At 27.5% G+C, this 24,798-nt stretch overlaps 5 protein-coding genes across 6 annotated transcripts in view; 3 read left to right on the top strand and 2 right to left on the bottom strand.

The window, feature by feature from the left end:
* Positions 1–361: 361 nt before the first annotated feature.
* Positions 362–3,602, top strand: LOC112689969 (actin-binding protein IPP). The gene is made up of 10 exons (XM_025563857.1): positions 362–403; positions 1,217–1,425; positions 1,495–1,639; positions 1,721–1,859; positions 1,923–2,088; positions 2,141–2,484; positions 2,557–2,820; positions 2,880–2,965; positions 3,024–3,244; positions 3,303–3,602. Exons 2-10 carry the CDS (start codon positions 1,243–1,245, stop codon positions 3,531–3,533), a joined length of 1,779 nt encoding a protein of 592 aa, XP_025419642.1. The 5' UTR covers positions 362–403; positions 1,217–1,242; the 3' UTR covers positions 3,534–3,602.
* A 101-nt stretch (positions 3,603–3,703) lies between these two features.
* LOC112689966 (CCAAT/enhancer-binding protein zeta) lies at positions 3,704–6,347 on the bottom strand. The gene has a single exon (XM_025563853.1). It carries the CDS (start codon positions 6,219–6,221, stop codon positions 3,804–3,806), a length of 2,418 nt encoding a protein of 805 aa, XP_025419638.1. The 5' UTR covers positions 6,222–6,347; the 3' UTR covers positions 3,704–3,803.
* Positions 6,348–6,447: 100 nt separating this feature from the next.
* On the top strand, positions 6,448–11,873 carry LOC112689967 (WD repeat-containing protein 75). 2 transcript variants are annotated; one of them, XM_025563854.1, is made up of 16 exons: positions 6,448–6,691; positions 7,181–7,397; positions 7,461–7,639; positions 7,701–7,817; positions 7,887–8,074; positions 8,132–8,290; positions 8,357–8,433; positions 8,494–8,622; positions 8,716–8,903; positions 8,971–9,125; positions 9,258–9,444; positions 9,634–9,812; positions 9,885–10,063; positions 10,213–10,401; positions 10,648–10,728; positions 11,606–11,873. In XM_025563854.1, the coding sequence occupies exons 1-15, from the start codon at positions 6,600–6,602 to the stop codon at positions 10,726–10,728; spliced, it is 2,316 nt and encodes a 771-aa protein (XP_025419639.1). In that variant the 5' UTR covers positions 6,448–6,599; the 3' UTR covers positions 11,606–11,873. The 2 variants fall into 2 exon arrangements, with proteins under 2 accessions (XP_025419639.1, XP_025419640.1); XM_025563855.1 differs by having other exon boundaries at positions 11,588–11,873.
* LOC112689968 lies at positions 11,438–22,990 on the bottom strand. The gene is made up of 8 exons (XM_025563856.1): positions 22,895–22,990; positions 16,548–16,661; positions 16,282–16,476; positions 16,013–16,160; positions 15,256–15,389; positions 12,977–13,064; positions 12,231–12,386; positions 11,438–11,517 (listed from the first exon to the last, which is right to left on the bottom strand). The coding sequence occupies exons 2-7, from the start codon at positions 16,625–16,627 to the stop codon at positions 12,279–12,281; spliced, it is 753 nt and encodes a 250-aa protein (XP_025419641.1). The 5' UTR covers positions 16,628–16,661; positions 22,895–22,990; the 3' UTR covers positions 11,438–11,517; positions 12,231–12,278.
* LOC112689965 (integrin alpha-PS2-like) overlaps positions 21,168–24,798 on the top strand; it is a gene marked incomplete at its 3' end in the record, with an annotated part of 49,730 nt that continues 46,099 nt past the window's right edge. Inside the window, exon 1 of the mRNA XM_025563851.1 lies at positions 21,168–21,526. The remainder of the gene's footprint in view (positions 21,527–24,798) is intronic.

Here is a 24,798-nt window from a genome sequence, read left to right as displayed (position 1 = left end):
ACGTAATTTGATAATGGATGAAAAAATGTCTTCCTTCTATTCCATGATCTCGATTGAAGTTGAAAGTAAAATTGTTGAAATACTTTAAAATTTATATTTAATGCGAAATTTTACTTGTATATTTTAATTAAGTCAATTAATGTGAATAATTTCTTCAAATATTTATTTTAATTTTTACCAATGGAACTATAAGCTCTTTAAAGTCATCTGTTTATTCTTAGTGATAACGTATCAACTATAATGTAATTAGGGCGTACAATTTTTTTAAAAATATTTTCTAATTTACTTATACATTTTGTATTTAATTTTTTATCTTCTTAATATTCATTATTGGATTTTAGATCCTCTGTAATAAATATTTTGCTCTTCGGTAAAAAATATATACTTTTACTATCAAATAATGGTTTGTAACTTTTGCTTTTACCTCATAAAATAAAAATAAAATAAAAAATAATTATGTATTATTAATAGTTTTCATAAACATTTTGAACAAATATTTTTAGAGCAGTAATAATTTATTAAAGCATTCAATTTTTGAAAATGCTTAATTTAATAAATAATCTACAAGCCTTAATAGTGTCATATAAATACTTAATTTTAATTCATCATTATATTTATATCCATTCATTGATACATTGTTTACATTTACATTATTACCAGACTTGGGTAAAATATTTTTTAGAAGTATTTAGAATAAATACTGGAAAAAATACACAAAATAGTATTCCGAATATGTATTCAAATACTTTATACAAATTGTATTCTGAATACATTATTTAAAATACTTTTATAATACTTCTAGTTTTCATACTATAAAAATAATAGATGTCTACTCAACAGAAATATTTGAAATTCTAGACTAAATATATGTTATTTTATTCTATTTTTATATTACATAACTGTTATAGTTTATGGTTTACAATAATAATAAATACCTGATATTAGCTTATACAAGATATGACGAAAAGTTATATTTCTACGAAATGTTAGTAATTGAACAAAATAATAAGGTGGCTATATTTGTACTTAATATTGAAATTGGTTTCTTTTGACTGAAATGTATGTATCTTACATTATTTTAACTGTATTTATAGTTTTATAATATTAATGACATTGCAACACATTTTATCAACTCATTGACATAATTCTCATTTCTAAATATTTAAAAGGTTTAATTTTTAAATAATTTCTATAATTTTGTTAATAATTTGTTTAGTTCATTGAATTTATGTATTATCCTTAATGGCGCCAGCTGAAAAAGAAAAAGAAGTGTTGGGGTGCACATGCAATTTGGCCCCTTTTGATGTACCAAATAAATACCTTTCAAAACCATATATTGAAGCATTTTTAAGAGGATTAAATAGTTTGCGAAAGAATGATATTTTCTGTGATGTTCAACTCGTATCTAAAGGATATTGCATTAATGTAATTATTTTTCATTATGTACTTTTTTAAAGAATATTTATTTATATTTTATTATCTACATTAATATAGGCACATAGAGCAATTTTGGCTGCCAGTAGTCCATATTTTTATGCTATGTTTACTAATGGTTTATTGGAAGCTGGTAAAAAATCAATTGAACTTCCTTCAGTTTCTCCTGATGTACTTGAAATACTTATAAACTTTATTTACTCCGGTAGGAACCATATTTATAAGTAATATTACTACTATTTTTGTTACATTTAAAATTATCAGTCATTTATTTTTATGATTTTAGGAGAAATAAATATTTATCAAGAAAATGTAGAAGAATTAATGATTGCAGCAGATATGTTAGAACTTAATGATGCTGTAAGTTGTTGTACAGAGTTTTTGAAAAGTGAGATGGATTCATCTAATGCAGTTGGGTTACTTCGGTAATAATTTTAAAAATGTATATCTTATTATTGAATTTGCACTTATGTATTATGATGAAAAAGATTTGCAGACATGCACAATTTTACTGTCCTATATAAATTATCTGAAGATTTTATATATGGAAATTTTGTTCAAATTTGTGAAGAAGATGAATTAGGCGATTTGTCTAAAGATCAATTTATTAAGTTTCTAAATAGTGAATATCTCTGTGTAGATTCTGAACAACAGGTAACAAATTTTTTATACATATTTATAATCATACTAATTTAAGTATATTTAGGTGTTTCGTGCGGCTATGAAATGGATTAAACATGACCTTTCTGACCGTCGTCGTTATATTTTTGAAATTCTATCATGTATACGTATACCTTTAATGAGTATCCAATTTTTAGAACGAGAAATTAATAATAATACTGATGCAAGTTTAAGGGTTGCTCTACGTTCTATTTATACAGACATAGCTGAACGTATTGGTAATTTAGTAGCTCTGGAAGTTGAACCACGATTAGGAGCAAAAAAAGATATATATATATTAGGTGGATCAAAAAGAGAAATATGCAGTGCTTGGTCTCGATATTCAGAATCTACATTTGAATCTGTTGTTAAATTCAATACTTTTAGGAAGTAAGATATTTGTATATTTGTTATCTGTTTTTAATTCTATTATTAAAATTTTTATTATTTTTTTGAAACTAGAGAATGGTGCGATATAAAACCAATGAATATAGGTAGAATCATGCCTGGAGTAGCTATTTTGAACGGGTGTATATATGTTGTGGGAGGTGAAAATGAATCCCTCATTTTGTCAAATGGGGAGTGTTATAACCCTATTGAAGATAAATGGAGTTCTGTTGCTGGAATGACAGTTCCTAGGTGTGAATTTGGAATGGCTGCTTTAAATGGTTATTTATATGCAATTGGAGGCTGGGTTGGAGATGACATAGGAGGTTCAATTGAAATGTAAGTTATATGAACATAATTTTATGATTTATTGTATTATTAATGACTTCTGTCTTTAGCTATTCTCCATCATTAAACCGATGGACAATGTGCAATAGTGTGCTACCTGAACCGCGATTTAGTATGGGAGTTGTATCATTTGAAGGTGTTAACATTTATATCTAATAAAGTATATTTTATTAATGAATTGTTATTATGATTAGGTTTAATTTATATTGTGGGAGGATGCACTCGAACCAAACGACATCTTCAAGATTTATTAAGTTATAATCCAGTGACTGGAGAATGGTCAATTTTGGCACCTATGCTAGTGCCACGTAGTCAAATGGGAGTTGCTGTTTTAGATAAACATCTCTATGTAGTTGGTGGTATTACCAGTAATAATGAAGTCTTAAATTTAGTTGAACAATATGACTTTGAAGAAGTAAGATTATTTTAAATATCCATGATTTCTAAATATTTTTATTCATGTTTTTGTTTAGAATACTTGGAGTTTTGTAACTCCAATGAAGGGTAAACGTGCTAGTCCTGCTGTTGCTGCTGCTGATGGAATGTTATATGTAATTGGTGGTGATATTACACATACAATTAACTCATACAGGTCACACATTACTATTTCTTCAGTAGAAAGATACAATAACTCTACTTCACAATGGGAAGATCTCCCATCACTTCCAGAATCCAGAAGTGAAGCTGGTGTTGCTGTATTGTAAATTTTTAGCACAAAATTAGTGTATATATATTTTTTAAATTTATGGAAGACTAAAAATATTATGTTTATTGTTATTATATCAAATAAGAACGCACATTTGTTGTTTTATACCCAGTCCTAAAAATAAAAACGATCAATTATTAACATCAAATATTTATTAAATTAACAATACAGCTTGACAATTTATTCAAATTTACAAAAGTAATTAAAATTGTATGTAAATTTTATTTTAAATAATTGTCTTTATTTTGTCCTAAAGATTAAATTTCAATCATCGATTTTGAATACGGTGTCTTTTTCTGTTTTTTCTTCCATCTTCTAATCTTTTGCGTTTTCCACCACTTTTCTTTTTTTCCCACTCTAATTGTTTGTTGGAAGAATTATCTCGGACCAATATATCATCTTTTCCACCAGATTTTTTTTTACCTGCTGCATCTAACATTGCAGCAAATTGTTCTGCTGGTACAGCTAAATCTGCTAAGTTCTTTGATTTACGTGAAACCATAAATTCATCATCATTATCATCATCACTTTCAGATTCTTCAACAGGCTTTTTACCTTTTTTTGATTTAGGTTTTTCAAACCCTCTTGAAAAATCATACTTTTTTTTCTTTTTGCCTCCCATCATACCATCTAATAAATCATTAAAATCATCACTGTTGACACTATCTACATCACTGAAACCATCTTCATCTGGGTTTTCGATTTCTTTTTTATGCTGCTTAGGTCTTTGTTTAAGGTACTTGTACAAAAATACTTCGTCTAAAGGTATTTGTTTTTCTTCATGTCTTAAATATTCTTCACTTACTACAGACATACTTTTCAATCCTTTTGGAACATAGTGTTTTCGAGAAGTACCGACTGACCTAAAAAGTTCTTCATTTTCTTCTCCTCGTCCTTGTCTTGGTTTTTTAGGATTCTTAAAAGAAAATCGATCAAGAAAATGTAATAAAGTAAAGTCTGCTAGAGGATTACCATCATAATATATAGATTTACCAGCTATTATTCTAGAAGCAAATGTTGCAACAGAAGGATGATAGTGTCGACTTAAAGGAATTAGTTCAGCTAAAATTGCATACTCACCTCCTGCAAATCTTGGATTTCTGGCAGTATAATCATAATAATTTTTAATTTCTCTTTCTTTAGGAACTTGTGATACTTTAGATTCAATTATTACTTGAGGAGCTTTAATGTGATACCAAGAAGATTTTTCAGGTTTTTGGGTGGTATCACTTATATTAGATTGTACATCAAAATATTTTTCTTCTTCAACTTCTTCTTCTTTAATTGTATCATTTAAAATAGCAGGTGATTCTGATTTTGTTTCTATTTTAATTTCTTCAAATTTAGATTTACCAATAATTCCTTTATGTTTCTTCATTAAACGTGATGTCATACAAAATAATCCACTAACTAATGGAACTGGACAGTATAAGCTTACTTGAAATATACGTTTCATAAAAGCTATAATACGCACCATACATTTATCATCCCAAATAGATTTATGAATCAAGTGAATACAAATAGCTTGATGAGATGTAGAGATAAATCGTTCATCAAATATTTTTCTGTAAAGGGCACTGTAATACCTATCATTATTTTCCAATTGCCTAATCAATAATAGTGCTTGTAAAGATATATTGAATGGAGATAAGTGAACAATTTTATACATGGTTTGTATTTGTTCTGGTTGAATACCACTTCGTACATGAGGGTATGATTTATTAACACCAACTAATAAGGCTCCAATAAGCCTTGAATCAATGGCTCCGGTCTTTACACATGCTTTGAAAAATGATAAGTACAATTCAATAACTTCTTTTGCCATTTCTTTTGTATCAATTTGAGTTAAAAAGCAAATACCATAATATTGGGCTCTTTGATTTATATTTGAACGAAATAATAATTTTCTAACTTCTTCAAATATTATTTGACTAAGATTTGAACGATGTTTTAAAACAAGACGTAATGTATACATGGCCTTTGAAGCAATTTTATGAACAGTATCACCAAATTTATTTACAAGGTATCGAACTATTTGCACTTCACATTCTGTACTGTTGATTAATAATCTATTCATAGCAGAAATACTTTTTTCCCGATTTATTGGTACAGAATCTAAGCCAACAGTACTCAGAGCTTCAACAAAAGCAACATATAAGTTTTTAAGTTTTTCTTCAAATAACCAAGAACTTAGCAAAAGTTTGCGTTGCTTTAAATCATCAAGTTTTGATAATTCACTTAATGGCTGTTGTTCAAAGGTTAGTAATTCAGTTTTTAACAACACTCTTGTAAATAATTCAGTTAAGGAATCAATAACAAGAGAACACTGTTGTTTTTTGCCAATTTTCACCATACTGATTAAATTTTGTATAGCACTGATATTGTGCAAAGGATCTTCTTGGATCTTTATAGTGAGTGCAGCAATTTTGTCTGAATAAGTACCTTGTTTGGCAATTTCAGTAATCCATGATTTTTTGTTGTCAACTTGTGGTTGATGTTCCAATACTTTTTCAGCTTCAAACCTCAAGGCTTGAATTTCAGATTCTGGTAGTTTGGTGCAAGTCCCAAATGACGGTAGATTATCATACCATTTTGGAATGTCATCATCAGCATCAGAATCTGAATATAATTGATCATATCCATTATCACTTTCTATATCACTGTCTGGATCAGAAGAACTCGCCATATTCGAATTAAAAAAATCTAATTTAAGTTTAATGAGTAAACAATCTGTTTAAAATACTGTAAAATTATAAAATGTAGAAAATCTTTAATGTTTAGTTTGTTGTCGGATTTTCAAAAACCAGCGTGAAAATTTCTTGGTTAACTTACAGTTTGACCTCATCGACGAAAATACTAACTTACCACATGTTGACAGTGATAATGAATGATAAGATATTTTATGATAACTTGATTTATCATTTGAGTCTCACGTGGGTACTATCCTCTACAAGATATGTAAACATTTAAAACCACATTTATAAAATTTGTAACTGTAAACCATTTGAATTTCTGTTAAAATATGAGTGTTTGATATTGTTGCGTAATTTAAATATCGTTCACTATGGTTAAACTTGATGAAGACAATGTAGTAATAAAGAAAATCGAAGGTGGAAGTATCATCAGCCATGCACCACTATTTTCAGAAGATGGAAGGTTAGTAACAGTGGATGTTTTAAGAAATTTTTTTGTGGGAGGTTTTTTGATATCATAATATATTAACACACAAAAATGTGTAAATCCATTAATTATTAATTACATAAAATTTAATTCTTATATTAACGAAAAAAATATAACAAAATTTAAACTCAAAAGTCCTGAGCGAATAATATATCACAGCTTGAACTCAGAACCTGGATCGGGGGGAGGGGTGGGTGGTCCAGATCTCCTAGACTCTCATAAAACCGCCATTGATTAATAAGAATTAAATACCACAGTATGAACAATTGCTTATTATTGTATACTAATCAAGTATGTAATGAAATATTTAGTATCTCTATGTTATATTATTAATTATTAATTAATACAATCAATTTTGTCACTAATGATGTATTTTTTAAATCATCTTTCATAATAAATGTAAATATTTACATAAAAATTATGTTTATTATTATTTTTTTTTTTTTTTTTTAATATTAAATATAGATTCATTTATGTGGGCTGTGCTGCGGACATCAATTGTTTTAATGTTAACTCTGGAAAATTAGTAGCTAACTACACTGCTGATGATAGCTTTGGTCGAATTGTTAGTTTAAATTTTCATCCTTCCAATGATAAATTATTGATTGCTGTTCATTTAAATGGTGTTATAGTTTTTTGGAATTTGATTGGAACTCAATCTGCCAAACTTTTGCAACAAAAAGTATTATTATATTTCTAAAATGTATAGCTATTTATTTATAAATTGTTTTTGATATCTTTTTAGGAATTAGATTTAAAAGAATCTCATGTTACAAATGGAAAATGCTTATCAAAAAATCATTGTTCTTATGATGTTGATTGTATTGTTATATCATATAAATTGCGAACTACTAATACTGAAGATGTTAATATTGGATTATTTTCATTGGAGGAAGGGATATTATTACACAAATTTGACGAAGCGTAAGTATTTTAATATTTTTCATTTATGGTATGCCAACTTATTTAAAATAAATATTTTTAGGTTTGAACATTTACCACATAATTGGTCATTAGGAGGTTTTGAAGATGTGCCTTATCTTGCATTATCCAATAAAAATGTAATACATATTTATAATTTATTAAATTATAAAAAAAATAAGTATGTTTACTATATTAATTAATAAAATATTCAATTAATGTACAAATAAATTTATATTTTTCTTTCTAGGATTAAATTAGGATCTGGTAGAACAGTAACTGTTACACAATGTCATCCTAATTCCAATACTTTAGCAATTGGAGATAACACCGGAAGAGTTGTTTTATATTATGAAGTAATGCATAAAAGTACAAGATCTCAAACGGTTTATCATTGGCATACTCTTCCTGTAAATGATGTTATATTTACAAGTAGTGGTAAGTTAATAAACATATTCCTAAAATGTTTATTGATTTAATTTTTTTTAATTTTAGGTAACCATTTTTATAGTGGAGGCGCAGAAAATGTATTGGTAAAATGGTTTTGTGAAAACACTGAAACTAGACATTATTTGCCTAGACTACCAGCAAATATTATTCATTTATCAGTTACAGAAGATAATCAATATGTTGCTGTGTCTACTCAAGATAATGGTAAAAATATTTAAATTGTATAATACCTTATTTATTAGTATATGATGTTTATAACCATTATTATAGGAATATTAATTATAAACTCGCAGAATCGTATTCATTCTATTGTACAAAAGTTCACATGGGGAGTGCATGCATCAACAGTAAGCTTGATATCAACTCAATATAATTTTTAAGATTTACTTATACTTATTTCATTTTAGGTGGAAGAGTTTGAAAAGGTGTTTCCAGCTGGTGTTGCATTTGATACCCGTTCAAGATCTCTTGTAACAAACGGATGGCCTGGTCATATTCAATTTTTTTCATTGGACCAATCACAGTTATCATTTAATGTAAGCTTGTACTATACTTCATATTAGTAAATATACTATTTTTAAATATTAAAAAAGTTAAATGAAATTCATGTTTATTTATATATATTAAAGATGGATATTGTATGTCAAAATTATGTATCCCAAACAAGAGATCAGGGTGTATTTAATGCTGATGTTTGTTTGTTGGCAATAAGTGATGATAGCATTTGGTTAGCAACTGTCGAACGAAGACCTTTTGATGATAGATACATTGTAGATGATGTCCTCAAGTTCTGGACTTTTAATGAAAAATTACAAACGTAATAAAATATTTTTGAGTTAATATACTAATTATTTTAATGTATAATATAATTTTATATTTTCTAGTTATTCACTGAATACTTATACAAGTTCAGTAGATAGAATTTCTAAAGTATATTTTCGCCCATCAGTAGATTCTGACGGTTTGCATATGGCTGCTACAATGCATCAAGATGTTTATAAACTTTGGTCTCCATATGATTTATTGGAAAATGATAAAAGTAAATATGAATGCATTTCATAAAATATTAATAAATATTTAAAAAAAAAAATATGGTAAAGAAGATTTTGGTTGCATTGTGTATTTTATTATCTTATAATTTAAATATCTTGTAATATATTTTAATTATTAGATCAAACTAAATCATGGCAACATGAGTACACTAGCAAACATTATCATGATCAACCATTGAATGCAATCAGTTTTTCTGAAGATGGATGTATATTAGCTGCAGCTTTTGGTCCCAGTATAGTACTAAAAGTTCTTGATGTCTCTGATGATTTTAAAACTAGTCTTACTCATGGTTTTGAAAATATTAGGTAAACATATTTAAATTAATTGGTATTTTATTATAATTAAACATTAAAATTCAATTAATTTTATTGTTAGTTAAATATTCGTTACTTTTATTAATGGCTTAATAAATATTTATTAATGTGTATTATATCAATATTATTATTATTTATTATGCTTTTTATATTTAATTTTTATTATTTTGATATTTGTAGATTATTAGAATTTGGTAAAAACACAAGTAGTTGGATGCTAGTAGCTGCATCAAAAACAAGAATTATGGTGTGGAATGTGCTAAGCGAGACATTACTTACAACTATTTGGGTTCAAGTTGAAAGATTAATTGCTGATCCAATGTCAGAATATATGGCTGTTTTTACTCCCAATAATGATTGTTTGTATATTATATTATATTAATTTATCATACTGTATTTTAATAATTATATTTTACTATATTTATTTTTAGTATTTGTATTCACTCCAAACAGCACAAACATAATCTATAAAAAACAAAATATATTTGGCAAAAATAATGAAAATACTTCTATTTTGTGGGCATTGTTTGCTCCTAAATCAGATTGTCAAAGTGGTCAAAATTCATCTTGGCTAGACAATTCAACACTTTACATGTTGACCAACCAACAAGTAATTATACTTATATACATTAATCATTATTACCAATGAAATCTTAACTTAGATGAAATTTACAACTTATTGTTTTTTTTTTTTTTTTTTTTTTTTAATGGTATCTTGATTATTTAATTAATTAATTTAATTTAAAAAAAAAAAAATAGGAACTTTTAAAGTTTGACAAGGCTGACACTCTTCAAAATATGGTTGAAACATTTGTAGATGATAATTTTACTAATCTAACACCTCTTGGACGTATTATTTCTAATAAAGAAATCATTCATAATTCTGAAGGTTCTAAAAAGTTGCCAGAATTTGAAACACTTATTGATGAAGATAAATCAGCATTTGAGGTAAATTTATTCAAATAGTAATTATTAGATTAATATTTATACATTTGTTTTTTGTTCAATAAAATAAGAAAGATTTTGTTTTAAATGTTATCTGTATACTTATATCTTGTGCATTTGTGCATTTAGACATAATAGTCTACAAAAAACATTTTACATTGGGGAACGTGGTCTTATTGTACTCAAATAAATGCATGTATATAATTTTTTCTAGTATACTAAATTTAATAATTTAAAATTAATTTTTAGATACTTGAGGAACCAGCTCATTTGATGTTACCCTTAGAATCTCAACTTGAACGTATTTTACTTGCATGCTTAAAAACATGAGTAAGTTTAAGTTTAATACTATAAAAAAAATTGTGAGTCATTGAAAAAATTATAAATATATTGTAATGAAAACTGTTTAAATTGATATTTATGATCAAATAATTATAGTACTTGTGTAATGTGACATTTAGGATTGTAAAATATAGCTAACTATAGACTATATTTTTGTCCCATCAAAGAAAATTAACTTAAGCATGGTCATTTTGTTATTTTGATTTTTATTGCTTTTCTAATTAATAATTATTATACTTTTATTGAAATTTGTCTGTCTTCATTAAATTTGGTATTTTTTACATTACGCATACGTAAAATAAAATAATAGATTATTTCTAAGAAACTTAGTATACTTGCTCCAACAAATAATGCAACTGAACCTCCCAATGAAACTAAAATAGACATTTAACATTTCAATGCCGGTAAAAGTAAAAAATTTAAAAAGTAGTTTACCAATTATATCTAATCTTCCCCTTACAACATTCCGTTTTAGCCTCTCCTGTGGTAATTGATCCATCATTAACTGTATAACTGATTCATTTTCATGTGTTCTACAATGAACAATTGATAAAATTTATTTAATTCAATTATTCAATGTTTGAATTTAAATTTATAGTTAATTAACATACTTAAAAGTCTCAACTGTTATCACATCAACTTCAGCTTCTATACAGGATGCTAAACAATGACATTCTAAGCCTAGCCGTTTACTGTTTTTTTTCTTTAACACTGATAGTTCAGCGTAATGTGTATTTAAACAAATAATTCCTTCAATGTCACAATGTTCTGATTTCTCTACATTAATATATATATATATATATATACACAATTATTATTAAAATAATATTATTTGTATGGTTACAAGAACACATACTGCTTTTAGGCATCAAATGAGAAGTACAGTTACACATTTCTAATTGTTTTTGACGACGACAATTAACAATGCAAGAACTGTAACTATATTTTGAGCTAACATCCAGATAATTCTCCCATGGAAATCTACATCTACAATTAATATATAAGTTCAATATTATTTTGTATTATGCTTAATTAGCTCATTGAATTATATTTTATTATGAGGTAAACATAAATGGTATTCAAACATAAATTATAGTTTGTATTAATCGATTAAATGATTTTGCTAAAATCAACTTGTGTAGTTAATACATTCTAAAATTCAGATAATTACAAATAGAGTCATTACAACTTCCAATTTTTTCTGCATAACCAAAATTTAAATACATATTTTATATCCAATTTTTTAATTTTAGTTTTTGAGATCATAGTTTTATTATTAGTCGTTTATTTTTATATTACATGGATTTTTATGAGATGTGACCTGTATAAATGAATAAAAGGAAAATTTAACCTATTTTGTTATTTGTATAGGTATTGATAAATTGGAAAATTGAAATCTTATAAAATTATTCAACTTGACCATTTATGTATTAGTCAAAATCACCAAAAGTTTATTATGAATTTATTTTCACTTTGAAAAAATATTTTACCTGCGTTGCGCAATACCAACAAATTGGACTTCGTCTTCGTTTTCCATGTCATTGATAAAAAAATTTGTGTTGCTTGAAAATACCTAATGTAGCTGGTAGAATGTCAGTGCTAATTGTATTATAATATGGTACATCTACTACTGAATGAATATAAACCTGTATGTATAAAATATAATATATTTATAAGTCGTTTAGTCAAAATCAAGTTCTTTAGCTGTTAGTATTTAATACCAACTACTGTGTATTATTTAAAGTTATGAAAATGAATTAGCATTTATTCATACCTTATGAACTTGTAGTTTACTTTCCAAATAATGGATATTAATTAACCAATATTTATTACTTCTCTGTATTTACTTATGCATACAATTGAAACTAATCTAATGTTTAATTTTGTAATAATAATATTAAATAATGTTAATCAAACCATAAAGCTCATAACAACATGCAAACAAAAATAATATTGGCAACTCTGACTGCTAGAAGTGGCTATGAGAAGTATTACAGATATACAAGGCTATTATGTGAAAATGTAAAAACTACATTAAATTCTTCTTAGGAGGATATCAATGATTTGTAGAATTTACTTTAGAAAAAAATATCATATGATTTAAAATAACTTAAGGAATTTTTTTCTTGACATAATTTATATTATTATACAGAATGAAAAAGCTCCAGTTAAAAATTTACTATCAAAATAATAACACACGTAATAATGCATCTTACAACAGGTTAATTAATATTACTTGACTCGACGATAATAGCTTGATAAGTAAATTGCTTGGCCCTGTGCTCCGATTAGAATACATATTAATGTAATCATCAGAATTTGGTCTGAAAGAAGAATATTGTATATATTACACTTAGGGCCGTATTTAAGGGTTCAGGGATGTGATAGGCAACATTTTTATGGTGATTCTTAATAAAAACAAATTGATTTTTCGGGTTTTCAATGGAAAACAATTTATGAATGATAAATAAATAAAATATTGTAAAATTATTTAGTGGCGTATAAAATTGATATTTATTTAACAATATTTTATTTTTTTTAGGTATAGGTATTGGCTTAATCTTCATTTTTATGAGGATGGGACAATCAGACCGAAGGGTACCACCAATTAGTCTTATAAAAGGCAATTTTCTTTAACTTTATTTAATTTATTTAAACTCAATTACTATTTTGGATTTTATATTATAAATATTGTGAAACCGAAAAAATTAATTACGAGCACAGCGAGCGGTTTTTTTTTTTAATGAATAGTTCAAAAAAACTTGTTTTCAGGTTTGCATTTTAAGGAAGAGTGGTTGATGAATCTTAAATACAACCCTCACTATATCATAGGCATGCGCAGACCTCTTTTTAAGGGTATGCAAAAGGCTGCTACTGCCTACCCCCCCCCCCTCCCAATAAAACAAAAAGTTAATTTAAGCGTTCAAAATTCTGGTCTTAATAACTATTTAATTTAAAATTTTAATTTTTTTTCCCGAAAAAAGTGAATGAATAGCCATTTCTTAATCGTTATAATTATCTTCATAATTAAAATTTAAAATAAATTACAAAAAAAAATAAAAAATAAATACATAACACTTGAAATGGTTTGAGTATTACGTTTAAATAGGGTAAATAAATAAAAACGTAATTATATACTTAAATGAAAAAACAAAATAAATTTGATAAATAATCAAAATTGATCATAAAACGATTCTGCATACAGTTGAGTTATTAAATCACCAATAATATTTTTGGGATTTTAATTTATAGCCATTTATTGTTCTGTAGTTGATAGCTATTTAATCTCGCTTGAATTATTGTACTTCTTAATATCATTAACATATTAAATCGTTATTATAGCATATGATTTGTGTTTCAAAAATAAATTAAACTGTCTGAGACTGAATACAAAAGTTTAATAAAAATCATAATGTAATACAAAATCACATAATTTACTAAAGACCAAATATGTAATAATTTTTGTTTATTTTTTGTAATCTTAGAAAGAAAGCTCTATGTTTAGGGTATGCAGTTGTATATCCTGCATACCCCCTGCGCGCGCCTATGCATTATATTGATACATTTCAGTATTATGAATTTAATTCAAATGCATGCACGTTCTAGAGTAGATAATGTTATTAGTGAACCCATTATTATAGAAAAATTGTTCAGAGACCAAAAATATTTTAAACGCAAGAGGATTTTTAGCACTCTTGATTTTTTTAATTTAACACTTGTTTTTTTTTTCAAACTTATATAATCTATTAAAATAACAGTAAAGTACTATTCAATTTTATTTTCAGCAATTTCAGTACCCCCAATATTTAATCTTTAGTTGCGTCCATGGTCAGTAGCAGTGACGCATCCAAGGTTTGGTCTTCGGGTCCGGACCCCCTCTTGAACCGTGTCGTATCTTTTATCAATGTCCACTAAGTGTCAATGTAACACCCAATAAAGTAATACAACATTTAAGCTATACAAAACATTGCTTAAATTTCAATTTATAAACTTGTACACACCTTTTACCTTTATTTTTTATATAATACTTTTAATTATCATTCAATTTTACATTATAATTACAATATTTACATTAATCAAGCAATAAAATAATAATTACATTTGCTAGCTACTTTAAAATAATTATATTTTTGGACCCTCCCCCCCCTTTAAAAAATCCTGGTTGCGCCACTGGTCAGTAGACTTATGTTATTTCGACTAAAAGTAAAAAAAAAAACACTTTAATTTTTACCCAATTAAATATTAAATTTTATTGAGTGGTAAAGTCGTGAATTCTTAAGATTAAAACAGTGGAATTCTACATTATTGGGAGTTGGGCTACTGGAAACATTCCTTTTATTTGTTAACTCCATAACAGTTTTTGAAATTGATGCATAATAATAAATAAAAAAATATAAATTAATATTTAAGGAGTTTTATTCAAATAACCCTTGACCACATACTTAAGTCCGTGCATGGACACAAAATGTATTTTTATTAGATACTGATGTAGAATCAGTCTTTCGGTATACTAACGATTCATTAGCCATTGTTAGTGTATAGCATATTCCAATTTCGGTTTCTGTCCGAATAAAATGCTTACAGCAATCAAAATGACGTTTGTTGTTCCAAGTGCAATGTAAAAATACTGAATCACAAGGATTTCTCACCTAAATAAAAATAATGTATTTTTGTATAATTCCATTTTTAAAGTAAAGGTGTTTTGATAAAATATATTCAAAAAACAAATTCAAATACAAATAAGTAATAACTGTGGCACAATTAATAAAATAATTGAAATTTTTTTTCATAACAAATTATATCTATTTTATATATTTAATCAATTCGTAATTCATCATTAAGAATGAAGTATACGTACTACTGGCATTACGTAAAATATAGATGAGATAAATTATGTATTTTTAAAAAGAATCTATGGTTAGTACATTTTTCAAAACTAGGTATGTTATTGAAGTTGGTAATGAATAAGTTGAATAACTGGCGCGGTAATAATAATTCATAATAGTGGATTGAAAAATTTTCACTCTACTTCCACATAAAAGACGATCGTATAAATTTTAATAAATATTATTTATTGAGATGGTTTTAACCAGTTTATTAGTATCATATAATACATTATATTCCTGCTTTGTTGGCACACATAATTATAATGGTTTGGTACTTTTTGTTATAATGTACTTTTAGGCAGTGCTTTATTTGACGGGAATAATTGGGTGTCTAAATAAGTTTAAATATTCTCACATAATATATATATTGTTAAACTTAAACTCACAGAAACGGCTAATTCACTGAAGTTGGTAGTTGGACAGTTGTATTGTCCAGTTATACAAAATTCATTAATGTAGTATGAAGTGCCTTTGAAATATGCAATTTCTCGTACGATTTCATCATAGTTGAAATCTTGATTGTTACCAAATATTCTAAATAAAATCAATAATATAAAACAACATTAAAAGATAATTAAACTCCATTAATCATTCCAATTTTATTTTTGAATGTATTAATAAGTATAAATTATTTAGTACTTAGTAATTAGTTTACTTAGTAGACAATTTTTGAACATTGGCAGCATTATCTGTTTCACACACACTAACTCCTGGAAAAGTTGTTTGAAATTCTAATGATGTAGTTTCCACTACAAAACTAATAGCATTTGTTCGATATGATTCCCAAGACTTCATCATTAGCCAAACAGAACCAAGCCAACTCATAATACAACAGAGAGACCAAAATACTCTAAAAAACCCGTATAGGATTATAATATTCAAAATCATAAACTAACTTATAATCTCTAGTTATTTTCATACCTTTCTATCCAATGACTTTTTGTATTACTTACATAATGAAGACCGTGAATTGTTGATTGATCAGCAAATTCTTTTAACATTTTAATTTCGTGAAAGAAACAGTAGATATAGAATCTGTTTGAGATCAAAAAAAATAAGTGGGATGTAAAATGTATAATAATATGCAGATCGTCATATAGTGCAAGTGAATTAATAGTATGTAAACTATTCGGTATGTTGCCTAATAAATTGTATATAAAATATTTAAAATATCAACTTGCATGAACTTCATTAAATATGTATCATTCATGGTGTAATAATAACAGTAATTTAAGTTTAAAAATAATCTATGCGTGTCACGCTATAAAAGTGATTAATATAGATAGATAATGACTGCCATAATCTATAGTTCATTATTTATGTATAATACTATTATAAATCTGTTTTGTAATCTATGAAATAATATTTTAATTTGCAGTGGTGAATTTTTTCTCTCTCGATTTTTAAAATAATGAATCTTGCCAGAAAATATTTTTTTAATCCTTTTAAACGAAATGTCTGAATACATATAAAATGTGTCCAACAGGATGTATATTCTGTTCTTCAAGATCGATTGTAAATATATGTATTCTGCTTTCAATTAAAATTACAACAGTATACACCCTGATAAGTTGAAAAATATTAACTGAAAACTATTTGTTAAACAAAACGATATATCAAAAGATACATATCTTATATCTTTATCTCAAGGGGAACTATTTCAGTGTGGATCATCATAAGCTATTAAATAATAAAAAAGAAGTTAAGAAATACGCTTGTTAAAATAGCTAAGAATAACAAAATTTTTTCGTATTAGAATCATAAATTCATGACAATTTTTATATCTTGAACTATTTGAAAACTTAATCAGCTTTTTGTGTAAAAACGCGATTTTTGTGCTGTTGCATTTCAGTGGATATATATTATACTAATTAAATAAATACATATTTATATTATGGAGGTTATTGGTAGGTATAGCTATTACGATGCTTGAGTAACTTGAGTGAATTTGAGTAACTGGACATAAAAGTATTGTAATAAAATAAAAATCTAGCTTATCTGAAGTGAATCATTTAAATTAGATTAGATTTTCTATTGGATACCAAACTGTTTTAAGGAGTAAAACTACAAGTTGTAGTTCGTAATGATAACTATAATTTTGTGGAGGTACCTGTCATGATAGTGATTAGTGGCGGCAAATATTATATTATTATCATAGGCATGTTTACGGCTATGGCCACTCTAGCAATGGCCAGACCTGCAAAATCCAGCTCTGTTTTAAATTTATGCTTAAAAATAATTACTAAAAAGTAAAAAGAATGATTAAATAAAATAGAACTAAATATTAAATATTTTCACATAAAATTTTATATATATATATATATATATATATACAGTAGCGCCGAATCCTATGTTTAGGTCAGGCCATGGCCTGACTACATTTTTAAAATGAGGCCGGGGATCAGAGGGGCCGATCTATGGCAAGGGCGACTCCAGAGCCTTGATCAAGAGGGGGGGGAAGTTATAATTTTACAAAATCTTATAATAAAAAGGAACAACAATTTTTACAACACAAATTCAAGTCGTCTATTTTTAAATAGGCAAAATTATCAATAATATAATCTATTTGATCAAGAATATATACTTTATGATATACATTAATTAGACATAATGCTGATAGTCTATCATCAGTCATCATTGAACGAAGCCATGTTTTTAGTCTCCGAAATGTGGAGAAACTCCTTTCAACCGTCATACCTCTATGGCTTTATCTACATACTTGTGCGTGTCGTATGATAGTACATATTATAATATGCATTTTTTGTTAACAATATACATTTTTTTAAATACGGTACAGGTTTGGGTGGAGCCGCGGCCCCTAGGGCCTCCCTGGAGCCGCCCCTGATTTATGGTTTGCACTCTGCAATATTTTGACCTCGCGAGAAACGCTGAACGGACTTTGTTGGATCAGTACGTGTATAAACGGAACGTAAACATTCAAATGTGAATTACCTAAATTAAAACACATAATAAAATATTTTTTCGGAACTGTGTCTGACTAGTATGAATTATGCTTAATACTCGTAATTTGAGAGCACAAATTATTTTTCTGTGCTAAGTAAAATTTAGGCTTGTGGCCGCTAAAGTTCTTGAGGCCATTGTATTTTTAATTGGCCTGAGTAAAATTTTAGAAGTTCGGCGCCACTGTATATATATTGATATGTCTGTGACATAAACTAATCAATAATATTTATTATCTAAAATCCATAACTATAAGTACCTGTGTAGTTGTATGTTATGTTATAGACCTTTTATTTTTTTTTTTTAAGAAAGTGAGTATATTATTTGCCAGCCATAGCTATTTTAGTAACTACAATTACTAAACATGTACGTTCTCAAGGTAGTGTATTGTGTACAGTGGCGGATTTAAAGATTCAAATGAAGACGGCAAATCCAAAAGAGGGGCCTCGTAATAAATGTATCATTAACATTCTTAGCCCCGTTTTACAAAGCTGCTTATAAACGATATTACAGTTTGTATTATAATTTTTTTTTGTGGTAAAATTTAAAAATTTAACTACAATTTTTTTGGGCCTCAGTAAACAATTTAGGAAGGGGCCCCGTCGGCATTCGCCGATTAAACGACCGTTAAATCCACCACTGATTGTGTACAATTCACTCGTTGTCTTCATATTCTAAATAAATATTTCAATTTTCCTAATAAAAAATTGTATTGGCCATAAGTGTGAAAAAATTTTAGTTACGCCTATGATTATTATATTATAACCAATAGGCTCGCATTCGCTTGAACAATTACAATTATTACAATGTAATAATTTTTTAATATACAGGCAACATAATATAAATTTACGTATAGTAATTTGTGTACACATTAAGCAGACGGCGTTTAACAAATTTCTTCTTCGCCTTTCTTCCAATTATTTGGAGTCGGCCATCAAAAATTTAAAATAATTATTTATACTTTTTGTGCCATAAAATTAATGGTCATACGTATATAAATTATTAGTAAAACTTGAGCTTATGAATAAATGTAATTATGTAAAAATACTAAATACTGAAATTAATTTTTTTTAAAAGAAATACTCAACATAAAACTTATTTTAAATGGTATTTAGAAATAAAATATATAATAAAAATTAAAAATATATTAGATTATCAATTTTGGTATTAATCATTTTAAATAGGTTTATAACAATTAAAAGGTGCATGGTAAAATTGTATTATTATTCATAAGAATATTTAATTCATATATTATAAGAACTTATCAAAATTTGGCATTTTTAATATTCAAACATTTTCCTATAATTTTACTATTCTTGTATATTGTTTAAACGAAAACGTAATCTTAGTGAGTTATGGAATTCATATTAGTTTTGCATATCCTATTTGTGAGTATAATTGTTTTCTTTACACTTGATGTTATTATGAATACTGATAAATTATTAAACACTTTCATTTTATTGTTTAAGAATTCACTGTTGTGAAAATCAAATATTTTAATTGTAGTTGTAAAATATGTCTTATTGAGGATACGTAAATCATAATTACGTAAAATGATCAGCGGTAAACATTTCGGGCACAAGTACCTGACGTATAATGTCGATAAGTTGCGTTTTAAACAATAGTTAAATAATTTCGTGTCAAAATTTCCAAACAATTTCCATGTAACGAAAAACTTTATTACGTTGATTTTTATCAATAGAAAAAATTTAAGTGTTATTTGTTTTCCAGTTATACAATATTTCACCTTAATCGGGTTAAAATAATTGCTATCATATGGTCGGGATTATAAGTTTATTGAAGCTATAAAATTATCGTGGACCTTGAAAATGTGAAACATTTTAAATATTGTGTGCCTGTGCTATAGGCGTTCTGTTGTTTCAATAATCGCGATGAATGTACACAAAACAATACGGTTAGCCTCCGAACATTGGAGATTTATCCAATACCGCTGTTCAAATTTTAATTAAATATGCAAACTAGGCCCGGGAGCAATTATTATAAACGCGGCCGTCGGGGTTTCAATATTCGTTTGTTTGGTACGATGAACACGTAGGTAGTATAAACCGCGGGAGCAGCAGACGACGGGCCCGGAATACGACTCGTTTACCGAGTTGACACGGCGCCGATCTAAACGATCCTTTATGATTCGAATTAAGCATTCGGTTTAGGTTTTCATTCGTTTTTAAATCCACGAACAACGGTGGCGTGATGTATCGAAACGTGTATTGTTGTTCGATCGGATTATGTACAAACGCTCGCGGGAACGACCGAAAATAATAAAATACAACGTTATAATAGAATAATCACACGTGTCAAGTGAACGGATGACTGGTGCATTGTCGTACGGCGGTGCTCATTCTGCGTGTGCAAGAATAGCATAGTTTTTAGACGGACTGTCGGGACGTGCCGGCCCCGCAGTCGTTTACTCCGATGGATTTGGAAACGTTCCGGTCAATCGTTTGGAAATTAGAAAAATAAACAGAGCACCGTGAAAATACTGTGATCATCCCGGAGAGGGACATTGCAAGTGCGCTCTGGCGGCCGGTGCTCTAACGTATTAGGTCTTCGGTGCAGTGGGGCGGCCCCGCAGAGTAGGAGAACATGCGCGTGTCGCGTCCCGTGCCCCGGCATCGCGGCGAATAGCCCGCCAGTTTAAACTCGTGTGTCGCATCGCGCGCCAAAATATTCAAGTGCGTTTAATTATAAACCGTTACTGATATTAATTCTTATCCATCAACGTTTTCCCCTTAGCGTCCGCGATCGCGAACCATGAACCACGTTCAATAATATTATTGTTCCGGTTCTTCTAATATTGCCGTGTAATATTTGTTTCGTTCGGCCGCACTTCTTGCGTACCGGTTGTGTTTTTTACTCAACGTGAAAAGCGAACACATCCGAAGTCTAGTCCACATAGCAGTTCTCCGCCAATATAATTAGTAAGTCGATTTAATATTCATTTTGACCGTTATAGAAGTACTTAAGTACTTTCGATTTAAATATACTAGGAATAGTCAATATTTTGAAACTGTTTAGTATTGCAGTTTAAAAGTTTCAGAACTCAAAAAACTAGGAGATAAAGTACGAAATAATTAAAAAAATGCACTAAACAACTAATTTTTAATAAAATTTAATTTAATTTTTAAAACAGATTACAAGATGATATAATTATCAGATTTATTGATTTTTTTTTTTTTTAACTATTTTCGTTTTTTTCCCGAAGCACTTCATATCTAATAGAAGACAAATATAATTTTAAAACAAAATTCTGATTTATTCATACGTTCTTGTTTGTTTTAGAGACATATAATCCATATATGGAGATCAAATAGTATCGAATCTATATTAAAACGGATTTTTCGAAAATCAGATTGAACTATGAATTTATGTGTATAAATTATTAAGTAAATAATATCATATTTTTTTTTTGTTGTCTTATCATAGTTAATGTTGACCAATTTAAAAAATAAAATATAAATATAATTCCAGTTTTAAACTTAAAAAATTAATTATTGTAAATATATGATTTCTTAGTACATATTTGATAAACTTTTAATTTTTTTGACTACCTCATAGTATTTGATTTACTTTATATTACAATATTTTAACAAATATAATTAAATTATATATAAATTAGAATTCTAAGTTATAATTAAGTGCACTTGATTAAGAAGATTTATTAGAAGTATTTTATATCCTAGAAAAAAAATAATGCTTTTATATTTAATGTAATTTTTTTTATACAAATAAATTATATTTTTAGTTTTTACTTTATACACTTATACGATCTAGTAAAGACTCAAGAAAAGAGAAATAAATATAAAAAAATTATTATAAATAAAATAAATTGTAACATAAACTTTTATTATATAAACCATTTTCAGAATTTTTCACTTTTCACCAACATAAAAACAAAAAATCTTGAAATTTCTATCATAAAATAATTGTTAATAATTATTTTATTGGCAATAATTATTTATATCTGATTATTTATTCTGAGAGATTTTAAAATTGTTAAAATCCTATTTCTCAAATAATCATTTATTCATAGACAGTACGAAGGTACTTCTAATATTTAATATGCTTTGTTTCATAATTATAATAAAATAATTACAATTAATTATTACTTATACTATGCGCACATTAAATGTATTTCGATTGTTTTTAATAATTCAATAATAATTTATCAGTGATTTAAGCATTTAGGGTTATATATATAAATATTATTTCTAATATTAAATAATATTTATTAAATATACAATAAATCGAATGCATTTGTCTCCTGGAAAATAATAGAATTTACTCACGAAACACCAAGTTGGGAAAAAAATTCCCGTGGGCAGTTTATAGTAATTTATATGGGTTATTCGTCATCCGTCTGACGAATACGAGGGTTCCTCGTGATGCACTTCTCACTCTGCCGGGATGAAGTCATTTACTAAACGCGTCGATTGTACTTACACGGGAGGCGGCGGCGGCTGCCTTAATCGCCGACTATTACGAGAGACGACGACGGCCTGTTGATATTGTAATCATTGGTCGAAAAATTATATTACGCTCGGACGTTATGTCTTCTGGATGACGGCCGTTGATGTATCTAATTTGTGAGATCGTCAACGTCATTTACGTTTGTCTGCCGGGCCTCCGTTACTAGTGTTATCGTACTCTTTTATACAATTTCGTATTACCGTGTTTACAACGAGTAATTTTTTTTCTTCTAATTCATACGAAATGTTCACCGTGCTGCAGCTGAGTGCACAACAATAATAAATCCTTCCGCCGGGATAAGTCATGTCGAGGGACGATTGCATTCGGACCGTGCGTGATAGGAATCGATTTGAGTAACTAGGTGTAGATCACAGATACATAAAACAATTAGATTGCTGACTCAATATTATCATCGAAAAAAAAGCAGCCATATGCAAAGCTAGTAATGTTTACATTATAAACCTTATCACAAAATACTAGTAGTCATTTCATAAATTTAATTCTTAGAAACCACAAACATTTTAAAATTTCATATGCCTTTACTCTTTACATGTGACTGTGAAATTGTGAAATCGTAATAATCAATACACGTAATATGTGATTTTGTGAATTTTAAATATTTAATCCACTTTGGAAGGTGGAGTGGTGTGAGTCTTCCACGGAAATTTATAATGTATACTGATCGACTTTTTTTTCCAGAAGTCACTCGACGCCCTATACTCGCATTTCCTGTGTAGCCGTTTCATTATTTTTTCTTTCAAAGAACTCTTTTACGCTTCGTTTGAACTTATACTAGTTTGTATGTATATTTATATAATACATAGTTAAGAATAAAAAATAAATGTAAGTATCAACGTCCCAAAAGTCTAATGTAGAATACATAAACTCTAGAATTATTTTAAAATTATACTTGCCAATACTGTTCTTTTTTGACGTTGGCCGTTTTCGTAACAAATAACAGATAATATATATAATATATAACATACATAATTCTAGCTTAAGAATTAACTTCTTCCATGAAACTCCTGCAACTTGTTTTGATGGACATTATATAGGCATGCAAGTATTCTTATTATTTTTAGTAATAATTTATTATCCAAGTATATTTGCTGTAGGTACGTAGTATTTTCATAATTTGAATTAATTTCAAAAGTAAAATATGAAAAATATATATTGAGTTTCCATTTTTTGGTAAACTGTCTTAAGAATTCCATCAAAATTTTAAAAAAATATTACATAATTTCATGTTAATAATATATGCATCAATTTTTTAAAAGTAGAATTTCGGAACATTACTGAATGAATTATTACAAGATGTAAATTAATGAAAAACATATTGACAATAGTTTCCAAATCTTAAACATTCTTTGTCCATCATAATTGTTTTACATACATATTCAAGCTAAATATAATGCAAAGCACAACATATATTTCATATATGTGATCGTATTACAATTAATAGTTTAGAGGATTATAGATATTTTATAGCTGTATTTAGTATCTATTTATACTATACATTGTATAGAAGTGCAGTTAGCGTGGAGTGTGGAGAAATACCCGTTGTTGAGCATTGCAAGTACACCATCCACCGATCGGGGTAATATTGTGTTGGTCACGATTAGGTCAAATGTTAAGTATGGAGCTTCTTATCGAATACATCACTCGCTTACGGTTAGGTAGATACCTAAAAATCTCAAATTGATTTATTGTTACTTAAACAGCC

Source organism: Sipha flava, unplaced genomic scaffold (genome assembly GCF_003268045.1).
Source record: "Sipha flava isolate LNK unplaced genomic scaffold, YSA_version1 48843_pilon_pilon, whole genome shotgun sequence".
NCBI lineage: Eukaryota > Metazoa > Arthropoda > Insecta > Hemiptera > Aphididae > Sipha > Sipha flava.
This window is presented reverse-complemented; position numbering and strand designations above follow the sequence as displayed.

Bases quoted from the DNA above. Each gene is read 5' to 3' on its own strand.
- LOC112689967 (XM_025563854.1), top strand. From the start codon at position 6,600: ATGGTTAAACTTGATGAAGACAATGTAGTAATAAAGAAAATCGAAGGT. The intron at 7,818-7,886 runs GTATGTTTACTA...TTTTCTTTCTAG, and splicing joins TTAAATTATAAAAAAAATAA to GATTAAATTAGGATCTGGTA. The intron at 10,064-10,212 runs GTAATTATACTT...AAAAAAAAATAG, and splicing joins ACATGTTGACCAACCAACAA to GAACTTTTAAAGTTTGACAA.
- LOC112689968 (XM_025563856.1), bottom strand. From the start codon at position 16,627: ATGTTAAAAGAATTTGCTGATCAATCAACAATTCACGGTCTTCATTAT. The intron at 16,477-16,547 runs GTATGAAAATAA...CGGGTTTTTTAG, and splicing joins AAAAGTCATTGGATAGAAAG to AGTATTTTGGTCTCTCTGTT. The intron at 16,161-16,281 runs GTAAACTAATTA...GATTTTATTTAG, and splicing joins GTTCAAAAATTGTCTACTAA to AATATTTGGTAACAATCAAG.
- LOC112689966 (XM_025563853.1), bottom strand. From the start codon at position 6,221: ATGGCGAGTTCTTCTGATCCAGACAGTGATATAGAAAGTGATAATGGA.
- LOC112689969 (XM_025563857.1), top strand. From the start codon at position 1,243: ATGGCGCCAGCTGAAAAAGAAAAAGAAGTGTTGGGGTGCACATGCAAT. The intron at 1,860-1,922 runs GTAATAATTTTA...ATGATGAAAAAG, and splicing joins AATGCAGTTGGGTTACTTCG to ATTTGCAGACATGCACAATT. The intron at 2,485-2,556 runs GTAAGATATTTG...TTTTGAAACTAG, and splicing joins AAATTCAATACTTTTAGGAA to AGAATGGTGCGATATAAAAC.